At 38.1% G+C, this 24,001-nt stretch overlaps 1 protein-coding gene across 2 annotated transcripts in view; it reads left to right on the plus strand.

Annotated features, from left to right (window-relative positions):
• MAGI2 (membrane associated guanylate kinase, WW and PDZ domain containing 2) overlaps window positions 1–24,001 on the plus strand; it is a 1,189,042-nt gene that overhangs the window by 1,020,721 nt on the left and 144,320 nt on the right. For both annotated transcript variants that reach the window (XM_046668813.1, XM_046668814.1), the window contains exon 10: window positions 4,440–5,078. In XM_046668813.1, the coding sequence (XP_046524769.1) occupies window positions 4,440–5,078 (639 nt within the window). The remainder of the gene's footprint in view (window positions 1–4,439; window positions 5,079–24,001) is intronic.

Here is a 24,001-nt window from a genome sequence, read left to right on the forward strand (position 1 = left end):
GAGGAAATGGAGATATTTTAATTCTCATTTTATAAAAGAAAAAATGGAGAGATCAAGTGACTCTTTTCCAATTCTCCCTCTTAAGTAGGCCAATGGGGTTGGAGCTAGAGCCAATTTTCCTAATGATGTCCTTCTCTGTGCTCGCAAGCCCAGTCTGTCCCAGGACTTGGCGTGGCACCATCGCATAGCATATACCAGGTGGCTCGTATTTTCATTTCACAACATGTAAATGACATTCATACGGCGCAGTCTATAAATATCCTACCCAATCAGTTCTATCTGAACAAGCAAATGTTTGCTTATATCTCCATCTACAACAATTTCAGCATGACACGATGTCTAGGCATCTCTATATTTTTTTAAAGTGGGCACTTGAGTACTGTCAAGTTATTAGATAATTTTATCCTGTGATAACTGACTACTCATCTTTTGCATTCAGAAATCTTCTGTCTAGCTCCATAAAGATATTGTTGCAGGATCCTTTATCACTCGCTTGTTTGATGACTTGAAAAACTGCTCTGCGTGGAAAATATCCATAAATTTTAAAAAGCAGTCTTACTGAGAACCACAAATAGTTCTCATTTTGTTTCTAAGGGCAAGATCACATTAAAACTCAAAAATAGATAGCGTTAATCACTATAATTCAAATAACTACCCTTTAGACCTGGCAGGGGACCTTGAGAGCTTTGAATATAAGCCTTAGTTCTCTTCTCTTATGAATTTCTGGCAGAGCAGAGGGAAGAATATAGCATGCTTGGGGGCTGGAGGTTTGTTAACAGCGATTAAAGTTAGGGAGAGCCTTAGAAGAAAGTGGCATTTGGTAAGTTCATGCCTATTACTTGCCCACTTAGAAACCGGTACTCATCCTTGATTATGACTATGGTGGGACTCTCTTAGCAGAATGGTCCTGGTTTTAGAATATAACTAAGGACAGATAATAATTACTGAAATAGCAATCTTTTTTTTTTTTTTTTTGCATAACAATTTACAGCTTACAAACCCTTTCACCTGTGTGATCTCATTTGTTATTTCCCATGGATCAGTAAGTTACCGTTATTACTGTTCCTCATTACTTCTGAAGAATCTGAGTCACAAAGGATTTAAGTGAGTTTTGAAAGTCACACAGCTAGGAAGTGATGGCGCTGGAAATCAGAGCAGCGTCTTTGGACTCCCCAACCCGTGTATTGTCTATGTACCGTGCAGCCTCCCAAACCTACAGAGAACATTGGATCGAGAAAATGGAGGTGGGCAGAAAAATAGTCAGTGTGTTAAAATTTTTTTAAAAAAAGACTAACCAAATAGCGAAAAATGGAGAAATGAGATGTACTGAAGAGGAAACCCAAATGGCCAATAAACATATGAAAAGATGCTCACCCTCACTAGCAATCTGGGAAATGCAAATTGAAACCATGATCACACCCGTTAGATTAGCAAAAATTAAAAGTCTGAGAATGCCGAGTGTTGTGTCAGATGGGGAGCAATGAAAATTCTGATAAACTACTGATGGGAGCGTAAACTGATTTGACCTATTTCGTCAGCCATTTGCCATTATCTAACAAAGTTGAAGGTACACGTGGCCTGTGCCTAGCAATTCTATACCAAGATACCTCAGAAAAACTCCTCCATAGGTGCCCACGGGCCATGAAAAGAGGTTCATAGCAGAGTTATCTTCTTTTTTCCTTTTTTCCTTTTAAAATCAACTTTACTGAAGTGTAGTTTGTGTTCAATAAAATGCAGCCATTTTAAGAGTTTTCTCCATTGGCTTTATGTGTGTGTGTGTCTTAGTTTTCTTTGTTTTGCGGAGTTATCTTCAATAGCCAAAAATTCAAAAGAACCCCAGTGTCTATTAACAGAAGAATGAATAAATATTAATAAATAGTGATGTCATCATCCAATAGATACTATATTGCAATGAAAATTAATGAATTAGAGGTACAGGTGTCAAATAAATACCACAAATACATTTTGAGGGAAATTACAGAAGATTAACGTGATACCATTTACAAAAGGTTTAAAATATGCAAAAACATCCTTTTAGGGATATTATTGTTTATGGGTACCTGGATATTTCATAAAAATATTAAGTACATGTGAATAACAAACCTCAAATGGAGGACAACGATTACCTTTGGAAAGGGCAGTAACAGAATGCAAGTGGGAGAGGGGTGGTACCCAGGGGGTTTCAAGTATTGTGGGCGATGTTGTAAACGTTAAGCTGGAAGGTGGTACACGGGTATTTATTATTCGTTCAATTTGTGTGTGTGTGTGTGTGTGTGTGTGTGTGAGGGAGATTGGCCCTGAGCTAACATCGGTTGCCAGTCTCTCTTTTTGCTAGAAGGAAGATAGTCCCAGAGCTAACATCTGTACCAATTCTCCTCTACTTTGTATATGGGTTGCCACCACATGGCTTGATGAGTGGTGTGTAGGTCAATGCCTGGGATCCAAACCTGTGAACCCTGGGCCACCAAAGCAAAGTGTGCAAACCTAACCACTCCACCACTAGGCCAGCCCCCCTTTCAACTTTTTAATGTGTAAAATACATGATGATCACTTTGAAAATAGAAGAGGCAAGAGAAGAAAAAAGTTTGTCTGGATCAGAGACTTCTCTGGGATGAACAGAACCAGATGAAAATGATGCCAAAGCATCCCCAGCTGCCCCAGTCTAATGAGGAATCCTAGTAGCAGGGAGGGGATGCCCATCTGAATTTAGTCCTGAGCCCTGGTCCACTGTCCCAGCCGTGACACCAGCACCCTCTCTCTTAGACGTAATTGAAGAGTGAAGTTCCATCTGACCCATCACGTGGTCTTTGACATTTTCTAGACTCTAACCTAACCTGAATCCCAGAAAGTGTTCCTTTCGCTATGTCTTTAACACTTTCAAGAAGTTCTCTTGAATTCAGGAAGAGTGAGTATTAACCAAGTCTATGTTGTTGAAGGCATTTTATTCGTGTTGAGTGTTTTATTCATAGAATTATTTATTTTTAAGTGCATTTAATGGAGAAATCATTTTATATCAGACTCCTAAGAAAAGCTGGAAACGTACTAAACTCTGAAAGTCCCACTCTGTTTTTCATTTTTGATGTTTGCAATCTTGATGGGCAGGGATGTCTTGAATGAAATCCCTAGCCATTTACACTATCAATTTCAGAATTATCCTGATAAATTGATGTCTGTTGAGTTACTCATCTGACAATTTGTGAAGACATGTCTTTTCATCCCTCATACACTCCTCAGCATAGTCAGGCACAATCTCAGTTTGCAAGTTCAATTCTCAAATAGTATGGTTTTGAGGATAAAAATATCAATCCGTGATAGAAAAATTATCCAAAAATAAAATTGTTATTCAGATATAATTGAAGTCTTTTAAAATATTTGTCTCAAATGAACATCTTTTCCTGTATCTTGAGGAGGAAATACTGTTTTTATCAATATACTTTATGAGGAATAATTTACAATCAGGGCATTTTTAATATCATCAGACTCACTTCTAATCAGTGGACTTCTGTAACTCTATGATAATTCATTGGGGAGAGAGGAAAAATGCCTTTTTCCAAAAGATCTACAGAAATATCAATTTATTTGAGATCAGAGGATGAGTCTGTGGCAGCTTACTGTTTGAAAGTAAGGGTCCCAGATCCCTTCCATCCTATTTTAGCATCAATAGTGTTAATAATGGTCCACATTTGTTGAGCATTCGCCATGAGTCAGGCACTGTTCCAAGCACCTTCCCTGAATTATCTCATTTCCTTCTCGCAACAGAGGAACTGTGGTTCAAAGCAGGTCAGTCCCTTGCTAGGATCACATATCTGCTAAGAAGAAGAGCCAGGGTATGGACCCTGATCCCCGATCCCAAATCCTGTGCTCTTAACCTGTATGTGTGTACACATGGAACCTTTGCAATTACACTTTCCTATAGATAAAGAAAAAAATGGGCAAAATATTTTCCTCTTTCATAAAAAAGAAAAATGGCAGTTGACTCAGACAACTGATAGCACAAAAACGAAAAAACATCATATACCAGGGCTTTCTGTCTCTTCCAAAACTTACAACATTGCTTCTCAGTAGTTTGAAAGTTCTACTAACTGTTTTGCACTGAAGATGGGAATGAAGATGAAAAAGAAACAGAACATATGCTTCTTCGAGGTACTTCTCCTAACCTTTGCTTTCTGAGTCTTTCTCTCTGAGTATGAAGTTGTTTCTGAACTTCGAGAATAACCAAATAGCATTTTTTTCAGCATTTGATCATTATATTTGTTGGCAGACCTGTTGTAACCTTGAGTCACCTCCAGTGAATTTAAATATTACTCTAATTGATTTTCTCACTGCTCACTGAGAAACAGTGCACCTCTTTCACTAGTCTCATAAATAATTCCATTTCTCTCTGTCAACATTAACTGAACTTACCTCATGTTGTCAATCTCTTTCTTTTTCTCTTGCAGGCGATGTCATTGTCTATATTAATGAAGTGTGTGTCCTTGGACACACTCATGCAGACGTAGTCAAACTTTTCCAGTCTGTTCCTATTGGTCAGAGTGTCAACCTGGTTTTGTGTCGCGGCTACCCTTTGCCCTTTGATCCTGAAGATCCCGCTAACAGCATGGTGCCACCCCTTGCAATAATGGAGAGGCCACCTCCCGTGATGGTCAATGGAAGACATAACTATGAAACCTATTTGGAGTACATTTCTCGGACCTCACAGTCGGTTCCAGATATAACAGATCGGCCGCCTCATTCTTTGCACTCAATGCCAGCTGATGGTCAGCTAGATGGCACTTATGCACCACCCGTCCATGACGACAATGTGTCTATGGCTTCGTCTGGGGCCACCCAAGCTGAACTCATGACCTTAACCATTGTGAAAGGTGCCCAGGGCTTCGGCTTTACCCTTGCCGATAGTCCTACAGGACAGCGGGTGAAACAAATACTTGACATTCAGGGATGCCCTGGCCTGTGTGAAGGCGACCTCATTGTCGAGATCAACCAGCAGAATGTACAGAATCTGAGCCATACAGAAGTAGTGGATATACTTAAGGACTGTCCCATTGGAAGCGAGACTTCTTTGATTATCCATCGAGGAGGTAAGGTAAACACTGGCTCAACAATAAAATATGCAGGTAAAATAGTAGGACGTTTACAATAACATGGTAAAAACGGAATTTCTCTGGAGTTGATTGAAATCGTACTTTAAAAAATAAAGGGAAAATAGTAAGAGAGAAAAACCATGAATCCAGGAAGCTGTGATTTTTTTTGTTTGTTTTGAGAATATATCTTTTCCTATTGTATATTAAACACGATAATAATAGTGTTTTCAGTCTTAAAAATTTATATTGCTATGAACTTGGAGGTTAAAGATTGAATCCCCAGGTATGAATGGGTTGTATTCCGAAAGTTCGTTAATGGATCAGTTGTAGAGACCTCAAGTTGGTTTCCCATTGACTTGACTGAGACGTGATTTTTCCAATGGAAGCAATGTCCTAAGTTGTGCTTAGGATTCCAGGCTAGCAGGTGGAAGCTGGTTCAACCCCTTCCAAGCCAAACTATAGTCTTGGTCGTCTCCATAAGGGCCACTGGGCGCTGTGTCACTGGAGAAAACTCTTTTCAGAGTTGCGAATAGGATTGCTCAGGACGCTTCTTCCACTACCACAGGGACTTCTCCAGTAACACTACCCATAGTGCCTTCCGTGACATGGGACGTGAGTTACAGAACAGGGTCAGGGCTAAAGTTCTGGGCTGGATGTTCTACAGGAAGGGTGGAAACGGGAGCAGTGAGGCGCGTGGTAAGAGCCTGAGCCCTGGGTGTTTCTTCCCTTCTACCTTCTCTGCTGCACTTCTCTGCTACTTTGCTCCTGACTATCAATGAAACTAGGGAGAGAAAGGCAGGAGGGGCCACCAATAGAGAGGTACTTGAAAACGCTGTATAAAGGCAAGGGCTCAGGCTATGCCCTGGTCTTCCACCCACCAATTTGCGGACTCCGGACACTGAAAGTCCATGAGCCTCAGATGGCTCCTTTGTTTTATTGGGATACTACTACATAACCTGACGGTGGTGTTCTTTGTATTGAATGGCCCAGAACAGGTGCTCATTAAACGTCTGTTGAGTCTCAGTTAGCACCAAAGCTACAGCAGGGCTGGGTCAGGAGGAGCAGTGCTGTGAGGAACTCGTGCGTGAAGAGCACGTGTGTGGCAAACATGTGTGACGGCCTGTTCAGAGCACTGCACGCAGCACGGAAGCCCTGTCAGTCTGAAATGCAAATGAAAGCAGTCAAAGCTGGAAGAAACAGCTTTCATGATTTGTTTGGCCCTCTCGGCAGGTGTTTCCCCTTCCAGGAAGTATTTATATTGTCGATTTTTGTATGAAAATGGACACCAAATTCTAGGCATTTGTGAGCAACACTATACAAAATATTATGTTCCTCTATTAAAAAGAGAAATTAATATGATAGCAAAAGGCTTAAATTTAACCTTCTTAAGGCACTTGAAAATAGCACTTGAGTCTTGATAATTAAATATTGACAGTATACTTTAATTTCTCCCACTGCTTGTTTAAGATTACAACAAATATGCTCAATCAAATAGTCACATCTTTATAATGTGCAATTGAAAATCAAATCTTTGTAACAGGTTCTTGATATTAAAAGGTGTGCCTGAAAATTAGTGTGCAGTATGCACTGTATGACTCATAGAAACAAGTTTGGACACATTTTATATATAATGGCTTTTTTTTAGAGACATGGCAAAGCACTAAAAAGTATTTTGAAATTGTTTATTTGTTTTATTTATGTATATATATTTTATGGTTTTATTTTATAATACATATCACACATTATATAATATGTATTTATTTGTATTATTGCAATTTGTACCTTTTCTAAAAACATTTATTGTGTGCCTGCTATCAGCCAGACTACCCTATTCTTCCTCGTTTTTACCCCCAACTCCCCCACCCCATTTAATCCTCAAGTATTCAGTTTTGTTTGCATTTTCTTTGTGTTTGGGGATGAGGAATTTGTTTATATTTTGTGGCTAGTGTGGAATTGCAGCATGTAGTACACCGTGATGCTTAAAGTACTTCTAGACAAAAGCCTCTTGTGTTTCCTCAAATTTCCACAATTTGCACTCCTCCCTCTGAAATGAAGAGGCATTAACACAGGCCTGGGTCCTTGTGACAGGATTGTGGTTGGTTGTTTGTTTTTAATTATTTACAAGGATTTTTTTATTTATAAAATAGTAATGTACATGGTTTAACTTTTTTAAGCAAATGGTGTCAGAAAGTATACAGAGAGAAGTAATTCTCTTTCCTGTCCTTGATTTTCAGTCCTTTTCCCAGAGGCAAACGTTTTCTATATACATGCGTTCAGAAATTCTGTAGTCTTAACTAGCACATACATGATATATGTAGTATGTTTGATATAAATGGAATGATATACATACATATGTCTTGCTCTAAATATCTGGGTTATTAGGGTGAATTTCATTTTTTAATACACCCCAATGTGGTATAATTTACATACCGTAAAATTCACTAATTGTAAGTATATACTTCAGTCATTTTGCTAAAATGATGTAGGTATGTAACACTCACCATAATCCTTAGAACATCCATCATCCCCAGTTCTTTTCGCCCCAGACGATCACCAGTACGCTTTCTGAATAGCTTTGCCTTTCTAGAAATTGTTTAATAAATGGAATCATTCAGTGTGCAGTCTCTTACTTAGCATGATGCTGCTGAAATCTACCCTATGTTGGTTCAGGAATGATTGGTTTGCTTCTTTTTATTGCTGAGTAATATTCCATTATATGGATAGACTACTTTTTTTTTAATCCCTTCACCAGTGGAGGGACATAAGAGCTGTTTTCGGTTTTTGGCATTTATGAATAACGTTGCTATGAACATTTGGATACAAGTGTTTGTGTGCGCCTATGTTTTCAGTTTTCTTGGGTAGACACCTGGCAGTGGTACTGCTGGGTTATATGACAAGTATGTGTTTAAATTGTGAAGAAATTGCCAGAATGTTTTCCAAAATGGCTCTACTATTTTACATTCCCACTGGCAATGTATGAGGTTTCCAGTTTCTCCTCGTTGTTGCCTACACTTGGTATCATCAGTCTTCTTTATTATGGCTATGCTAATGAGTATATACTCATACTTCGTGGTTTTAATTTACATTTCTCTAATCTTTTAATGTGTTTATTAGCATTCATATATCTTCTTTGGTGACATGCCTACTCAATATTTTTCCCTCTCGTATATTTATTGGGCTGCTTGTCTTCTTGTTAAGTTATAAAAGTTCTCTATATCTTCTGAGTACAGGTCCTCTATAAGATATAATTGGTAAATATTTTCTCCTAGTCTATGGCTTATCTTTTTGTTTTCTTTATGATGCCTTTTGAAGCAGAAAAGTTTTAAATTGTGATGAAGTCCAGTTTATCTTTTTTGTATGTTGGCGGATTCTATTGGCTTATATGTTAAGAATTTTTGAACCTGTTTGGGTGGAGATTTTCTGTAGTTTTCTTTTCATGAGATGTCTTTGTCTGGCTTTTGTGTCAGGATAATACTGGCCTCATAAGTGTGTTGGAAAGTGTGCCCTCTCCCTCTGCTTTCTGAAAGAGCTTGTATGGGGCTGATATGATTTTTTCCGTAAAAGTATGACAGAAATTCACCAGTGAAGCCATCTGGGCTGGGCGTTTATCTGTAGAAAGATCTGTAGAAATATTTTTAGTTACTAATTAAATTTCTTTTCGTGATTTAAGTCTATTCCAATTTTTTATTTCTTCTTGAGTTGGTGTTGGTAATTTATGTATTTCTAGGAATTTTTTGCAATTATCTAAGTTGTCCAATTCGTTAGCATAAAGTTTTTAACAAAATTTTATAAAATTCTTTTTTAAGAATCAACTTTTGGATTAATTGATTTTCTGATTTCTGTTTCATGTTTTCCACACTGATCTTTATAATTTCTTCTCTTCTACTTGCTTTGTGTTTGTTTTACTTTACCTTTTCTGTCTTCTTAAAGTGGAGGCTTATATTAATGATTCTAGTTCTTTCTTTCTAATTAAAGCATTTAAAGCTATAAACTTTACTGTAAGTTCTTCTTTAGCTGAATTCCAAGAGTTTTGATATGTTGTATTTTCTTTTTTATTCAGTTTGAAATACTTTCTTATTTCCCTTGTGATTTCTTCTTTGACCCACAGATTACTAAGAAATGTGTTATTTTTCAAACATTTGGGATTTCCCAATTCTTCTCTGTTGATTTCTAATAATTTCTTTATGGGGGAGAACATGTTTTGTATGATTTCAGTCCTTTTAAATGTGTCGAGACCTGTCTTATGGCCTAGTGCCTTGCTTTTAACTTGATTTATCTTGGAGGGCTTTGTATATTCGTTCAAAACTATACCTATACCTCATTATTTTTAATAACTTATTTAATTAGATACCCAGTAATGGATATTTTGTTTGCTTTCATTATTTTTCTATTGTAAAAAAAAGATGTATCTTTGCACATCTATCTCTGCACAAAAGGTATAGATACATAGTGTCGATTCATTCTTTCAAGAAATATTTCTTGAGTGCCTACTATATACTAAGCATTTTTTGGCACTGGAGATAAAGCCATAAACAAATCCAACTACTTCTTTGTCCTCATGGATTTGACATTCCAATAGAGAGAGACAAATAAAAAATAAATGCCAACATAAATATGCCCTTTGTTTATTTGTTAGGTATCTTCTATTCCCCTGGAGTTTTATTCTTGAATATTAATTTTATAACCAGTTACTTTACTGAGTTATCTTATTGTTTCTCATAATTTTTTCGGTTCATTTCATGGGATTTGGGGGCATAAAGTCATACCACCTATAAGTAACAATCAGTTGCCTTCTCCTTTCCTGTTTTCATACCTCTGATTTGTCTTGTCTATTACATTTAACTGATATGTTTTGAACACTGTTGATTAACAGTGGGAATTATGGATATCCCTATCTTATTCTTGGCTTAAATGGAAACCATCTCATTTTACGCAGTTCAACACAATATTGGCTTTTTATTTGACACAAACATTTACCATGTTAAGGAAATACTCCTAAATTCCTATTTCACTAAGACTCTTTATCAAAAATGGGTAATGAATTTTATCAAAAGCCAAAAAAGGTATTTATGGAGATGATCATTATTTTCTCCTTTAACTTATCACTTTGATGAATTGCATTAAGAGATTTACTAGTATTGAACTATCCTTTCATTCCTGGAATAGACCATATTGTGCTTATAATGTGCTCCTAGATTCTATTTGTTTATATATAATTTTGCATTGACATTAAAAAATAAGATTCATCTGAAGTTTTCTTTTTCGGGTTTTGTTTTGTTTTGTTTTTACTATCAGATTTTACTACCAAAGTTCTATTGGTGTCATAAAAGCAACCAATAGCTTTCTTTCTCTGCTCTAAAACAGTTAAGTAACATTGAAGTATGTGTGTGCATGCTTGTGAGCATGTGTTTCTAAACTGTTTAAGACTAAGTTGTATACATCATGCCCCTTTACCCCAAATATTTTAGTGTTTTAGAAACACTAGTAGACTTCAAGATAAAACAGGCAATGAGAGACGAAGAGGGGCAATATACAATGATAAAAGGGGCACTCCACCAAGAGGACATAACACTTATAAACATACATGCACCTAACACAGGGGCACCAAGGTACATAAAGCAACTATTAATTGGCCTAAAAGGAGATGTTAACAGCAATGCTACAATAGTAGGGAACCTTAACACCCCTCTGTCATCAATGGATAGATCAAGCAGACAGAAAGTCATCAATGAAATAGTGGAACAAAACAAAAAGCTAGACCAGATGGACTTAATAGAAATATATAGAACACTCCATGCAAAATCAGCAGCATACACATTCTTCTCAAGTGCACATGGAAATTCTCAAAGATAGACCATATGTTGGGAAACAAGACAAGCCTCAATAAATTTGAGAAGGTTGAGATCATATCAAACATCTTTTCCAATCATAATGCTATGAAACTAAAAATCAACTATGAGAAAAAAGCTTGGAAAGTGACAAAAACATGTGGAGACTAAACAACATGCTACTGAACAACCAATGGATCATTGAAGAAATTAAAGGAGAAATCAAAGAATATATGGAGACAAATGAAAATGAAAGTACACCATACCAACTCATATAGGATACAATAAAAGCAGTCTAAGAGGGAAATTCATAGCAATACAGGCCCACTTTAACAAACAAGAAAAATCTCAAATAAGCAATCTTAAACTACACCTAACAGAATTAGAAAAAGAAGAACAAAGAAACCCCAGAGTCAGCAGAAGGAGGGACGTAATAAAAATTACAGCAGAAATAAATGAAATTGAAACCAAAAAAAAGAAACAGTAGACAGGATCAATGGAACTAAGAGCTTGTTCTTTGAGAAGATAAACAAAATTGACAAGCCCTTGGCCAGACTCACTAAGAAAAAAACAACAGAGAAAAGACTCAAATAAATAAAGTTAGAAATGAAAGAGGAGGAATTATAACAGATACCACAGGAATACAAAGGATTATGAGAATACTGTGAAAAACTATATGCCAACAAATTGGACAATCTAGATGAAATGAATAAATTCTTAAATTCATACAACCTCCCAAAATCGAACCCAGAAAAATAGAGAATCTGAATAGACCAATCACAAGTAAAGAGATTGAAACAGAATCAAGAACCTCCCAAAAAAATGAAAGTCCAGGACCAGATGGCTTCTCTGGAGAATTCTACCAAACATTCAAAGAAGATTTAGTACCTATCCTCCTCAAACTATTCCAAAAAATTGAAGAAGACAGAACACTGCCTAACACATTTTACAAGGCCAAAATCACCCTGATCCCAAAGCCAGAGAAGAACAACACAAAAAAGGAAAACTACAGGGGCTGGCCCCGTGGCCGAGTGGTTAAGTTCACGCGCTCCGCTGCAGGCGGCCCAGTGTTTCGTTGGTTCGAATCCTGGGCGTGGACATGGCGCTGCTCGTCAAGCCACGCTGAGGTGGCGTCCCACGTGCCACCACTAGAAGGACCCACAACAAAGAATATGCAACTATGTACTGGGGGGCTTTGGGGAGAAAAAGGAAAAAATAAAGTCTTAGAAAAAAAAGGAAAACTACAGGCCAGTATCACTGATGAACGTAGACGCAAAAATCCCCAACAAGATATTGGCAAAGCAAATATAGCAATACATCAAAAGGATCATACACCATGACCAAGTGGGCTTTACACCAGGGACATGGGGATGGTTCAACATCTGCAAATCAATCAATGTGATACACTACATTAACAAAATGAGGAATAAAAACCACATTATCATCTCAATAAATGCTGAGAAAGCATTTGACAAGATCCAACATCCATATGTGATAAAAAAAAAAAAAACTCTCAATAAAAAGGGTATAGAAGGAAAGTACCTCAACATAATAAAGGCCATAGATGACAAACCCACAGCCACCATCATGCTTGGGGAAAAACTGAAAGTCATCCCTCTGAGAACAGGAACAAGACAAGGGTCCCCACTCTTATCATTCTTATTCAACATAACACTGGAGGTTTTGGCCAGAGCAATTAGGCAGGAAAAGGAAATAAAAGGTATCCAAATTGGCAAGGAGGAGGTGAAACTCTTGCTGTTTGCAGATGATGTGATTTTATATAGAGAAAATCCTAAAGAGTCCATCAGAAAACTATTAGATATAATCAACAACTACAGCAAAGTTGTGGAGTACAAAGTAAACTTACAAAAACCGGTTGCATTTCTGTAGTCTAATAACAAACGAACAGAAAGAGAACTCAAGAATACAATCCCAGGGGCCAGCCCCATGGCACAGCGGTTAAGTTCGCACATTCCATTTTGGCAGCCCAGGGTTCTCCAGTTCAGATCCCGGGTGTGGAGATGGCACTGCTTGGCAAGCCATGCTGTGGTAGGCATCCCACATATAAAGCAGAGGAAGATGGGCATAGATGTCAGCTCAGGGCCAGTCTTCCTCAGCAAAAAGAGGAGGATTGGTGGCAGATGTTAGCTCAGGGTTAATCTTCCTCAAAAAAAAAAAAGAATACAATCCCATTTACAATCACAACAAAAAGAATAAAATATCTAGGAATAAATTTAACCAAGGAGGTAAAAGACCTATATGATGAAAACTATAAGACATTATTGAAAGAAATAGATGATGACATAAAGAAATGGAAAAATATTCCATGCTCATGGATTGGAAGAATAAAATAGTTAAAATGTCCATACTACCCAAAGCAATCTGCAGATTGAGTACAATCCCAATCAGAATCCCAATGACATTCTTCACAGAAATACAACAAAGAATCCTAAAGTTCATATGGGGCAACAAAAGACCCCAAATAGCAAAAGCAATCTTGAGAAAAAAGAACAAAGCTGAAGGCATCACAATCCTGACTATAAAATATACTACAAACCTTTAGTAATCAAAACAGCATGTTACTGGTACAAAAACAGACACACAGATCAATGGAACAGAATTGAAAGCCTAGAAATAAAACCACATATCTACGGACAGCTAATCTTTGAAAGGGGCTAAGAACATACAATGGAGAAAGGAAAGTCTCTTGAATAAATGGTGTTGAGAAAACTGGACAGCCACATGCAAAAGAATGAAAGTAGACCCTTATCTTTTGCCATACATAACAAGTTACTCAAAATGGATTAAAGATTTGGAGGTAAGACATGAAACCATAAAACTCCTAGAAGAAAACATAGGCAGTACACTCTTTGACATCGTTCCTAGAAGCATCTTTTCAAATACCATATCTACTCAGACAAGGGAAACAAAATGAAAAATAAACAAAAGACTACATCAAACTAAAGAGCTTCTGCAAGGCAAAAGAAACCTGGAACAAAACAAAAAGATAACCCACCAACAGGGAGAAAATATTTGCAAATCATATATCCAACAGGGCATTAATCTCCAAAATATAAAGAACTCATGTAATTCAATAAGAAAAAAAAAAAAACAACCTGATCAAAAAATGGGCAGAGGATATGAATGGACATTTTTCCAAAGAAGATATACAGATGGCCAACAGGCACATGAAAAGATGTTCAACATCACTAATTATTAGGGAAATGCAAATCAAAACTACAATGAGATATCACCCTACACTTATTAGAATAGCTATAATCACCAAGACAAAAAATAACAAATGTTGGAGAGGTTGTAGAGAGAAGGGAACCCTCACACACTGCTAGTGGGGATGCAAACTGGTGCAGCCACTGTGGAAAACGGTATGGAGATGTCTCAAAAAATTAAAAATAGAAATAGCATATGATGCAGCTATCCCGCTACTGGGTATTTATCCAAAGAACCTGAAATCAACATTTCAAAGACACTTATGCACCCCTGTATTCACTGCAGCATTATTCACAATAGCCAAGACATGGAAGCAACCCAAGTGACCATCGACTGATGAATGGATAAAGAAGATGTGGTGTATATATATATACAATGGAATACTACTCAGCCATAAAAAAGACAAAATTGTCCCATTTGCAACAATATGGATGGAATTTGAGGGTATTATGTTAAGTGATATAAGCCATATCTCTCTCTCGAGACAGAGAAAGACAAACACCATATGATTTCAGTCATATGTGGAATATAAACAAATACATGGACAAAGAGAACAGATTAGTGGTTATCAGAGGGGAAGGGGGTTGGGGGTGGGCATAAGGGATAAACGGGTACATATATATGGTGATTGAAAAATAATGTACAACTGAAATTTCACAATATTATAAACTGTTATGACATCAATAAAAAAATTTTTTAAAGCACAATTACCACAATGACAACAAAAGACTTACAAAATCATCAAAAAGGATTTTAGCTTAAAAAAGACAGTCAGTACTTCCCAGTAATAAGGATCTGATACAGAAATATTTCTGAAACAGAGAAAGGCACTGGTTATTTAAAAAGAATGCAATGCAGAGAGATTAGGTGAAAGTCAAAGTGGATATTCCACAGTCGATATTATGTAATCCAACTTTCCACTTGATGTCTGTCAAAATGAGCATATAGGACACAGCAAACTAAGAAAAAAATCCAAACCATGAGGCATACTGGCTGCTGTATTTGCAAATACGCCCTGAAGTCTCAGTGGCTTAGCACAATAAAAGTCTATTTCTCACTCATGTGATTTCCAGTACATGTGCTCCTGGAGAACAGATTTCCTGGGCGACTCTCCTCCACCCATTGGCTCAGGGAACCAGGTTTCCCTCTGGAAGATCCCTATGCCCTAGGGCCTTGGAGTCCCCCACCGACCCCCTCTAGCCAGCTGGAAGATAAAAAGCAAACAGAAAAGCAGAGGATCAAGCAAGAGGCTTTAGGGGCCAGCTCTGAGAGAGGTGTCCATCCCTTCCTCCACATTCCGTTGGCCAGAACTCAGTTCTAGGTCCCATTAACCATAAGAGTCTTGGAAATGTATTCCTGTGTGCTCAGGAGTAAGGGAATGGTTTGGGGTCACACATGTAGTAGATATTTTGCTGTTGATATTTCTTATATGCTGTCTATACCTTGACCCGCACATCAGGGACATATGACTACTGATTATGTCAAAGAGTGAGATGAAATCTTTTTTATAATATGATCTTGTAATGAGGTTTACTTTAGGCTTTTGAGGTACAGTCAAGCCGCTGGTATATGTTTTAAAATTCACAGTCTCCTCACATTTCCCTTCTCTACCCAACTTTCAGAAACTTAGACTCAGAGTTAAGTAATTGGCCCAAGTTCAATGAATGTGTCTTGGCACAGGGATGGGCAATTTATGGTCCTCAAATATGAGACATAAGAAATATGAATAAATATCAATGACAAGGACCTCGTCCTAAACATGGAAAATGCCATGGATCTCACGAGACATACGCCAAACCAGGAAATTGATGCATGATGGCTCTTAGGGTGAGAGAGACAGAACGCTGGAAATACTTGGAGAGTTGTCACACCACTTGGAAGTAGCAGAAACAGAACTCAAATCTGCGTCTTCTGATGGTAATATCAGTGAGTTTTACATTGTAGTTGTGCCTTGCTTAACGACAGGGATACGTCCTGAGAACTTCATCGTTAGGCAGTTTTGTTGTTGTGTGAACATCATAGTGTGTACTTACACAAACGTAGATGATGGAGCCTATTACACACCTAGGCTCTATGATCCAGCCCATTGCTCCTGGGCTATGACCCTGGACATCATGTTACTGGACTGAATACTGTAGGCAACTGTAGCACAATGTAAGTATTTGTGTATCTAAACATAGAAAAGGCACAGTAAAAATATAGTATAAAAGATTAAAAATGGCGCACCTGTTTGGGGCACTTACCATGAATGCAGTCTGCAGGACTGGACGTTGCTCTGGGTACAGCTGTACAAAATATTTTTCTTTATGTCTCTACTTTATAAGCTTTTTTCTATTTTAAAATTTTTAATATTATTTTCACTTTTTAGACTTTTTTGTTAAAAACTAAGACACACACACATGTTAGCCTAGGGTCACACAGGGTCAGGATGATCAGCATCACTGTCTTCCACCTGCACGTCTTGTCCCACTGGAAGGTCTGCAGGGGCAATAACACGCATGGAGCTGTCATCTCCCGTGATAACAATGCCTCTTCTGGAACACCTCCTCAAGGACCTGCCTGAGGCTCTTCTGTAGGACATGTCACTCTTTTCAGAAATATGTCCATGGTGGTTTTCTTGGTTTGTTTCTTCTCTTCATCATAGATTTGCTTGTAAGCTTATGCCCATGAACATTCCTCTCTATTAATGAAAACCTTTCATTCTGGGGTTCACATTTTCAAACTTTTTAAGGAGCTTAGTGAGGTCTGTAAAAGCTTCTGATAAACCCTTCACTGTGAATTTTCTTGGGGGTTCCTCTTCTTTTTCTTCTCCTGCAGTTTCCTTTTCTCTTGCCTTTTCTCTCACTACATCATTACAATGTCTATGACATCACTGGGCAATAAGAATTTTTCAGCCCCATTATAATCTTATGGGACCACAGTCATGTAGGCAGTGTGTCATTGACCCAAACATCATTATGCAGTGCATGACTGTATGCCTGTTTCCCCAAATTTTATGGAGAGAAAGCTTGAGTGGCTTCAGCTTGGATGTGCAGGATTTACTCATTTTCGTTTACTTAATAACCATTGTTTGAGGATCTGCTGTGCTCGGCACTGGTCCAAGTGCTAGAAATATGGCAGTGATGAAAACAAAGTCGCTGTCTCCAGAAGTTTACCTCCTCTGGGGGCAAATTAGATAATAAACAAAGAAATACGTGTTAGAGATGAGAATGAAGAAAACCTGAGAAACGGAGTGAAAGAAAGGAGAGTGAAGGCATGAAAGATAGTTCTCTTTTGGAAAGAGTAGTCAGGGAAAGACATCTGTGCAGAGAGCTAAAAAAAGTGAGGGAGCAAGCTGTGTGGATATCCAGGGAGGAGCGTATCAGGAAGGCCCTGAGGCAGGTCTGTGCTTGCTGTCAAGTAATAGGAAGAAGGCTCATGTGCTGAGACTGAGTGGGGAAGAGATGGAACAGTAAATGAGGTCAGAGAGATTGTTGAGGCTGGAGGGAGGCAGGCAATGTAGAGTCTTACGTAGCCACGGGCCCTAGAAAGGACTTCAGATTTTACTTTGGAGTGAAATGAGAAGCCTTTGGAGTGTTTGAGCAGAGGAGTGACGTGATGTAACATTATAGAAAGCTCTCTGTGGTTGCTGTGTTGAGAATAACCTGTTGGGAGGCAAGGCTGCAAGCAGGCTGACAGGTGAGTTGGCTTTCACAGCAATGCGAATGAGAGAGGAAGAGAGCCTGTAGAAGGATGGCAGGAGTGGAGGTGGTAAGAGATGGGTTCTGAATGTATTTCAAAGGAAGAGCCGAAGAATTTGCTGCTGGATGGGATGTGGGGTATAAGAGAAAGAGAGAAATCAAAGACTGAAAAGTTTTTGACCTGAGAAACTAGAAGAACAGAGTTGCCGTTTACTGATAGGATGAATATGATGAATGAAAATGGTCATGGGGGCCTTTGGGGGGAATGGAGGATCCAGTTTGGGATGTGCCAAGTTTGAGATACCCTTTAGCAATCTGAGTGGAGACGGCTGGCGTGGGGATGGTATCTAAACCTGGAGACTGAATGAGAACATCTCGCGAGTGAGCGTGAATAAAGAAGAGAAACACTCTGAGGACTGAGGACGGAGACCCTTCAGTTTTAGAGGTTGGGGAGAGTGGCCAGCAAGAGGCGAAGAAAGGATGACTTGTGAGGAAGGGGGAGAAAAGAGAAACAGGTACCTGTAGCCTTATGAGGGGAGTGTTTCAAGATGGAAGGTATGTGTCAAGTGCTGGGTAAGAGAGGACTGAGAATTTAACATTGGATTTGGCAAAAGGATCAAATATTTTGAGTTAACATGACCATGGAAGTCAGTTGAAAATAACACTCAAAATCTTTTATTTGGTTGACTAATTAGGGGGAAGTCAAGGTCAGTGCTGTGGTCACTTGAAAACAAAGCATCTTTCGTATTTGAACTTGTGGAGTGCATTTATTTGTATGTACTGTGATTTTGTATGTATTCTGAGGGGGCAAAGTACACTTTCTCCTTTCATAATTTCCTGATTCTCTTTATTTTCTACCATTCAACTCATGTGAGATCCACTTATTACCAAAAGAACTAACTTTCCTATTTGTGCTAACGTCTAAGTTAGTGAAATGTTTTTCTGTGGTAGATTCCAAAAAGAGGAACTATCATACTTCTTAACATTTTAAACCTCATTTCATTTAGGGCTTCTGAGGGGGAAAATGGCATCCATTGTACCAAGTGACATTTTCATCTCTTTATCATAAAGTTCAAGTACCATAAAAATAAGAATTTAAGGGCTGCAGGCTCTCTTTATTCCAAAAAGTACCCCACTCCACCCTCGCACGCACGCGCACACACACCCCTATTAGTCAGTCAGGTTAATATATTGGTTATTTTATTTCAAAATATATCTTTTGGCCATTTCTAAATATAAATGGAAGAATGGACAGAAGTGTTTTATAACTGGTAAATCCAATATATATGTGACAAAGATGTAACTATTAATTATTGATTTGGTATTAACCTTTTATTTACCCCACTTACTAATTTGAGGACACTTTAAGTGCAAAAAAGGACGTTAAGATTTACACTCCCGCAGTCACCAGTATAAACATAAATAATTGCCCTAGTGGAGATACACAGAAATGCCAATTCAGAGGAACTAATGGTTTTTAAAATACTAGCTAATTTCCCTCAACAATAAAGACTGTATTTTATTTACCATTTTTTTCCTCAGAGCTTGGCATGCATACTTGTTAAAGTATTTCATTCTGTTATGACTTTAGGAAGAGGAAGACAGTCACAAAACAAAATCAAGAAGATGCACGTGTGAGTCAAATAACACAGCTGAGTGTACAAAATGGACAAAACAATCTTTCTACTGATTGTCTTCTGTCTGGGCTTTTGAAGCGACCTTCGCATCCTCCTTTCTCTGTGGTCATGTACCAAGTCTTTGCCTGAGTTGTCCTCCTGCTTCCTCTCTGTTCATTCCACACATGCGTCAGGTGCTGTTCTGAATATGGGGACACCCAGTGAACAAAATAAGTCCTTATTCTTAGGGAACTTACTTTAAATCTAACGGGTAGCAACAGATTAATCTTGTAAATTAATCCACCAACTGTGCTCATTATATGGCTGTAAAACCTGCCATACAACAATGTCTTCACTTAGATGAAAAATTCACTTAACTGGAATCGGCAGACCAGGTTTCTAGTATAATCTGTGCTACTAGTTCACGTAACTGCTTTGACCATATCACTTAAGTTCTCTGTCCATTAGCTCCCCATTTGTAAATTGAAAATAATCTGTAATGTCCATATCATCTCAAAGACTCTACAGTTCTCAATGTTTCTGAATCATGGGTTTATTTGGTTATAATTGTGCATTCATTAGTTGGAGACCCCAGGAGAAAGGAGTTAGAAAAGGTATTATCTATAAACATTATCTATAGATAACCTATAGAGATATTTCCTACCCCGTTCTAATCCACAGTGTTAATTCCCTTGAGCTCATAGCCCAAAAGTTTACTAACCTTATACAAAACTTGGCAGGAGCAGAATTTGGGATTTCCAGAAATGTCAGAGGAAAGAAGGAAATAAGCGATGATGGCAATAGCCGACAATTCGGAAGCTACAGGAAGATGATCGAATTTACTAGCATGTAAAATATGTTCAATGAGTTCATGCAAATTATTTTTACGTGGTGGGAGAGAATCTTAGTGTCTTTTCATTAAGACTTTTTAAAAAAGTTATAAACTCGAATCTAAAAATGACCAGTATACGGTAAATTTACCAAGTAAATTTCAAATTCCCCTGGTTCTATAAATCTTAAAACTCAAGTAGTCAAAAAAAATCGTATTCCTCATTACTTGCCACTACCGTGTAATAAGTTATATTTAGGAAATTATGTTGGTCATTGTCCAAAATGTGCTTTGCCTCAGGAGCGCTAGTTGCTTGTGCATGAGGGCAGAAAGTTAAGTGGACTGGGTGCAATTAAAGTCATGTGCAAGAGAATTCCAGATGAGAAACTCAGAAAACCATGCCGCGAAGACTTTAGAATTACAACACCTACGTGTAGGCTCTTATTTGTTGAACAAATGAATGAAATCACCTACAGCATTATCTTGCTATAAAACATTAGAAAGTCATGTTCATTTTTTCATATTGCAGAATACAAAGCCACAGATTTTTAATGAATATAAATTTTACCAAAAGTGCAAATGAAAATAATTGCAGTTATGATACCGTATTTAATGGAAGTTATGCTAATTGCCCTAAAGTTTAAAGAAAATGTATTGTTTTGCCTCTCCTCCTAATTAACATTATTTCACAATGTGTGGTACATTTATAGAGAATTTTGTAGTGCATTAGATAAATCAGTTTTACATTTCCAGGAGAGTAGGTTTTAATGAGCATTATAATGTATTTCAGTTCAGAAACAGTTTTATGTTACAAAGCATCTTCTACTGGTAGAATAGAAAAACTTGCACCAAAGTAACACTTCCACTTAAAATTTAGAATAAAATTTAGTGAGGGAAGCATAGATGAATCCATTTCAGTTAAATGGTTATAAATTTGGGATGAATATTACATTTTTGCCTATATTTTTTTCATATGTTATAAAACTACTCAAACCGCACACGCCAGCAATCTAAAAAGTATGTTTGGGGACCTGCTAAATCCCACATAGAACGCCACGTAGCAAATCAAAATGAAAATGGAAACATTCATACCGTTAAATACCTTCATTCGATCCACATTTAGCTGAAACCAATCTAAGACCCATCATCCCAAGTGCTTATAAGTAAGTCCTCTCCGCCATGCCTTAGACACTAGCTTGTATATGCCCATCCTTTCTTCTTTCCCTCTGGATCCACAGGAAAACTTGTAGGTCCTCTATTCAAAGGCCCCCACTTCTCCTTGCTCTGGAAGGAAGCCACTCCTGTCCACTCAGGAAACAGCTTCCTCAATATCCTCTCTATCGTGGACACTATCAGAACTTCCTGTTTCTTTGGGCACCTTACCCTTAGCCTGTAAACCTGCTTGAATTTATCCAATCCTTTAAGAATCTTTTCTTGATTTCTGCATTGCCGTTTATCCATGGCTCTTTCTCTTTTCTTCCATTCTCAGCCAACTTTCTTGAAAGCTCATCCATGTATAGGCCTACGTGGATGCCCACCATTATTCCGTAAATCATTTAAGACAGTTATTCTTGGAAGAATACTTAACATCTGCTCCTTCTTACTTGCCTTGTACGTCTCCACCTACTGCTAATGGTTTCTCTCCCCATCACGTTGCTGAAAATGCTCTCTCTGATATTAACAATGGCTTCCTATTTGTCAAATGAGTACCTCTCATTTCTTCTATAATCTCTCCTCCCTTGGTTTCCAAGATATCAATCTTTCCAGCGGTTTGCTGATTCTCTGTTCTCAGACTCCTTAATGAATCCTCTTTCTTTGTCCACTCCTTGAAAAGTAAGATTTCCCAGATTTTTTTGCTTGTAACTCTTTTGTTTTATGACGCTATAGCCTTACCACCACTACCCCAGCCACCCACCCACATGGTCTGATTGCCTTTTACGGCTTTATTCCCCCTCTTAGTCCCCTTCCGTGCTTCTCTATGGCCTCTAGAGAACGAAGATCAACCCTTTATCTTACATCCAAATCCTTCATCATCTGGTCCACAACAGCCGCGTTAGCCTCATGTCACATTCTTCATTCCACAGATATTTGTTGAGCCTGTACTGTGGTTCAGACACCATTTGAAGTTCCATAATACAGCAGTGAACAAAACAGATTAAAAATCCCTGCCATCATGGAATTTATCTTCTCCTCACACCACACAACTATCGTTTTATAACCTCATTAGCATAGCAAATTATTTCTTCCTGCATGAAATATCTCTTCTATTCCATGTTTTCTGGCAAACTCCTATTTATCCTTGAGAATTCAGAGCAGATGTTGCTTCTTCCAGGAAGACTCTCCCAGCATCCCGCATTTCCCCAGGAAGCCCTTGTCATTTCTTTAGGTCAAGATTTTTTATGAAGTCATAGCACTGCAGTTCCCATTATCTCCCTTCAGAATTTATCAGGAGAAACCCCAAAAGACACATTGTACCTTCCAGTCTGTAAGATCCCTGGCCCTTTAATAAGTTATAAATGGACTGCTGGCTCACCAAGTGGTCAATGGATCTCTGATTAATAGTCCAGCAACAATTTTCTAGTGTAGTCGAGAAGACAATTTATTCCTCCGAACAGCCTTGCTCACATATATTATAAAAAATGAATAAATTTAGTACACTGTTCTTATGTATTAAAACTATGCTGTTAGCCTAATTATAATACAGTTCTAAAAATGAGTACAAATCCAGGAACACAATCACACTTTACTACCTTTTTTTTTTTTGGTGAGGAAGATTGGCCCTGAGATAACATCTGTGCCAATCTTCCTCCACTTTGTATGTGGGATGGTGCCACAGCATGGCTTAATGAGTGGTGTAGGTCCACACCCAGGATCCAAAGCAGTGAACCTTGGGCCACCGAAGCAGAGCACACAAACTTAATCACTATGCCACCAGACCTGACACACTTAACTTTTAATTTCCATTTGTCCATAAACTAAGGATCACTCTTTTAACAGAAGATACAACAAGATTACATTACTTGTACATCGGTACCTTTTAGCGTTTAGCAAATAGTGTTTAGCTATTTGCTCTTGTCAGAAAAGCCTATTAAATTCATGAGTTTACTTGGCAGTTTTGTTTGAAGCTACATACTTTCCGACAATATCCCTCAAAAATATAATATTCCTTTTTCCCTCCTTTTCTCTTACGTGGATTCTCTCTTGTGGATCCCGTTCCAACACTGGTTCCTGACTGAAGTCTGTCTCGTTCTCCCCCCAGGCCCAGGGCTGTATTTGTAACTGTATAGGGTCATTTTCAGGTGACATTACGAGAAAAAGACCGCAGGATCAGAGTTTGAAATAAAACTCTTTACATTTAATTTATGAGAACTGCAGTACAGACTCAAAGGAGGCAAGTGCTTACCAGTCGGTGGCTGGCCTTCCTCACACTCTGCTTCTCAACGTGATCCAAATTGCAGGCTTGCCTCAGCCTGAGGACTTCAAGGAATTGCCCCGTTCAACAAAGGGGGAAAGATCAAGGAAAGGAAAGGAGGTCTTGTGATGCCTCCAGGGGAGCCGAAGGAGGGAACACTGTCTTGTCATAGGTTAACGAACTTAAGGAAGGCTGTTTGAGAGTGCCAGCGGAGGAGGTCACCATATTTGTGCAGTAGACATTTAAGGATACATAAAGATGTTACCATGCCTGTCTGATGAAATAAAACCTTAGGAATCTGTTTCTTAGTTGTAACTGTAACTTCAA

The sequence above is a fragment of the Equus quagga genome, chromosome 8 (genome assembly GCF_021613505.1).
Source record: "Equus quagga isolate Etosha38 chromosome 8, UCLA_HA_Equagga_1.0, whole genome shotgun sequence".
NCBI classification, from domain to species: Eukaryota; Metazoa; Chordata; class Mammalia; order Perissodactyla; family Equidae; genus Equus; species Equus quagga.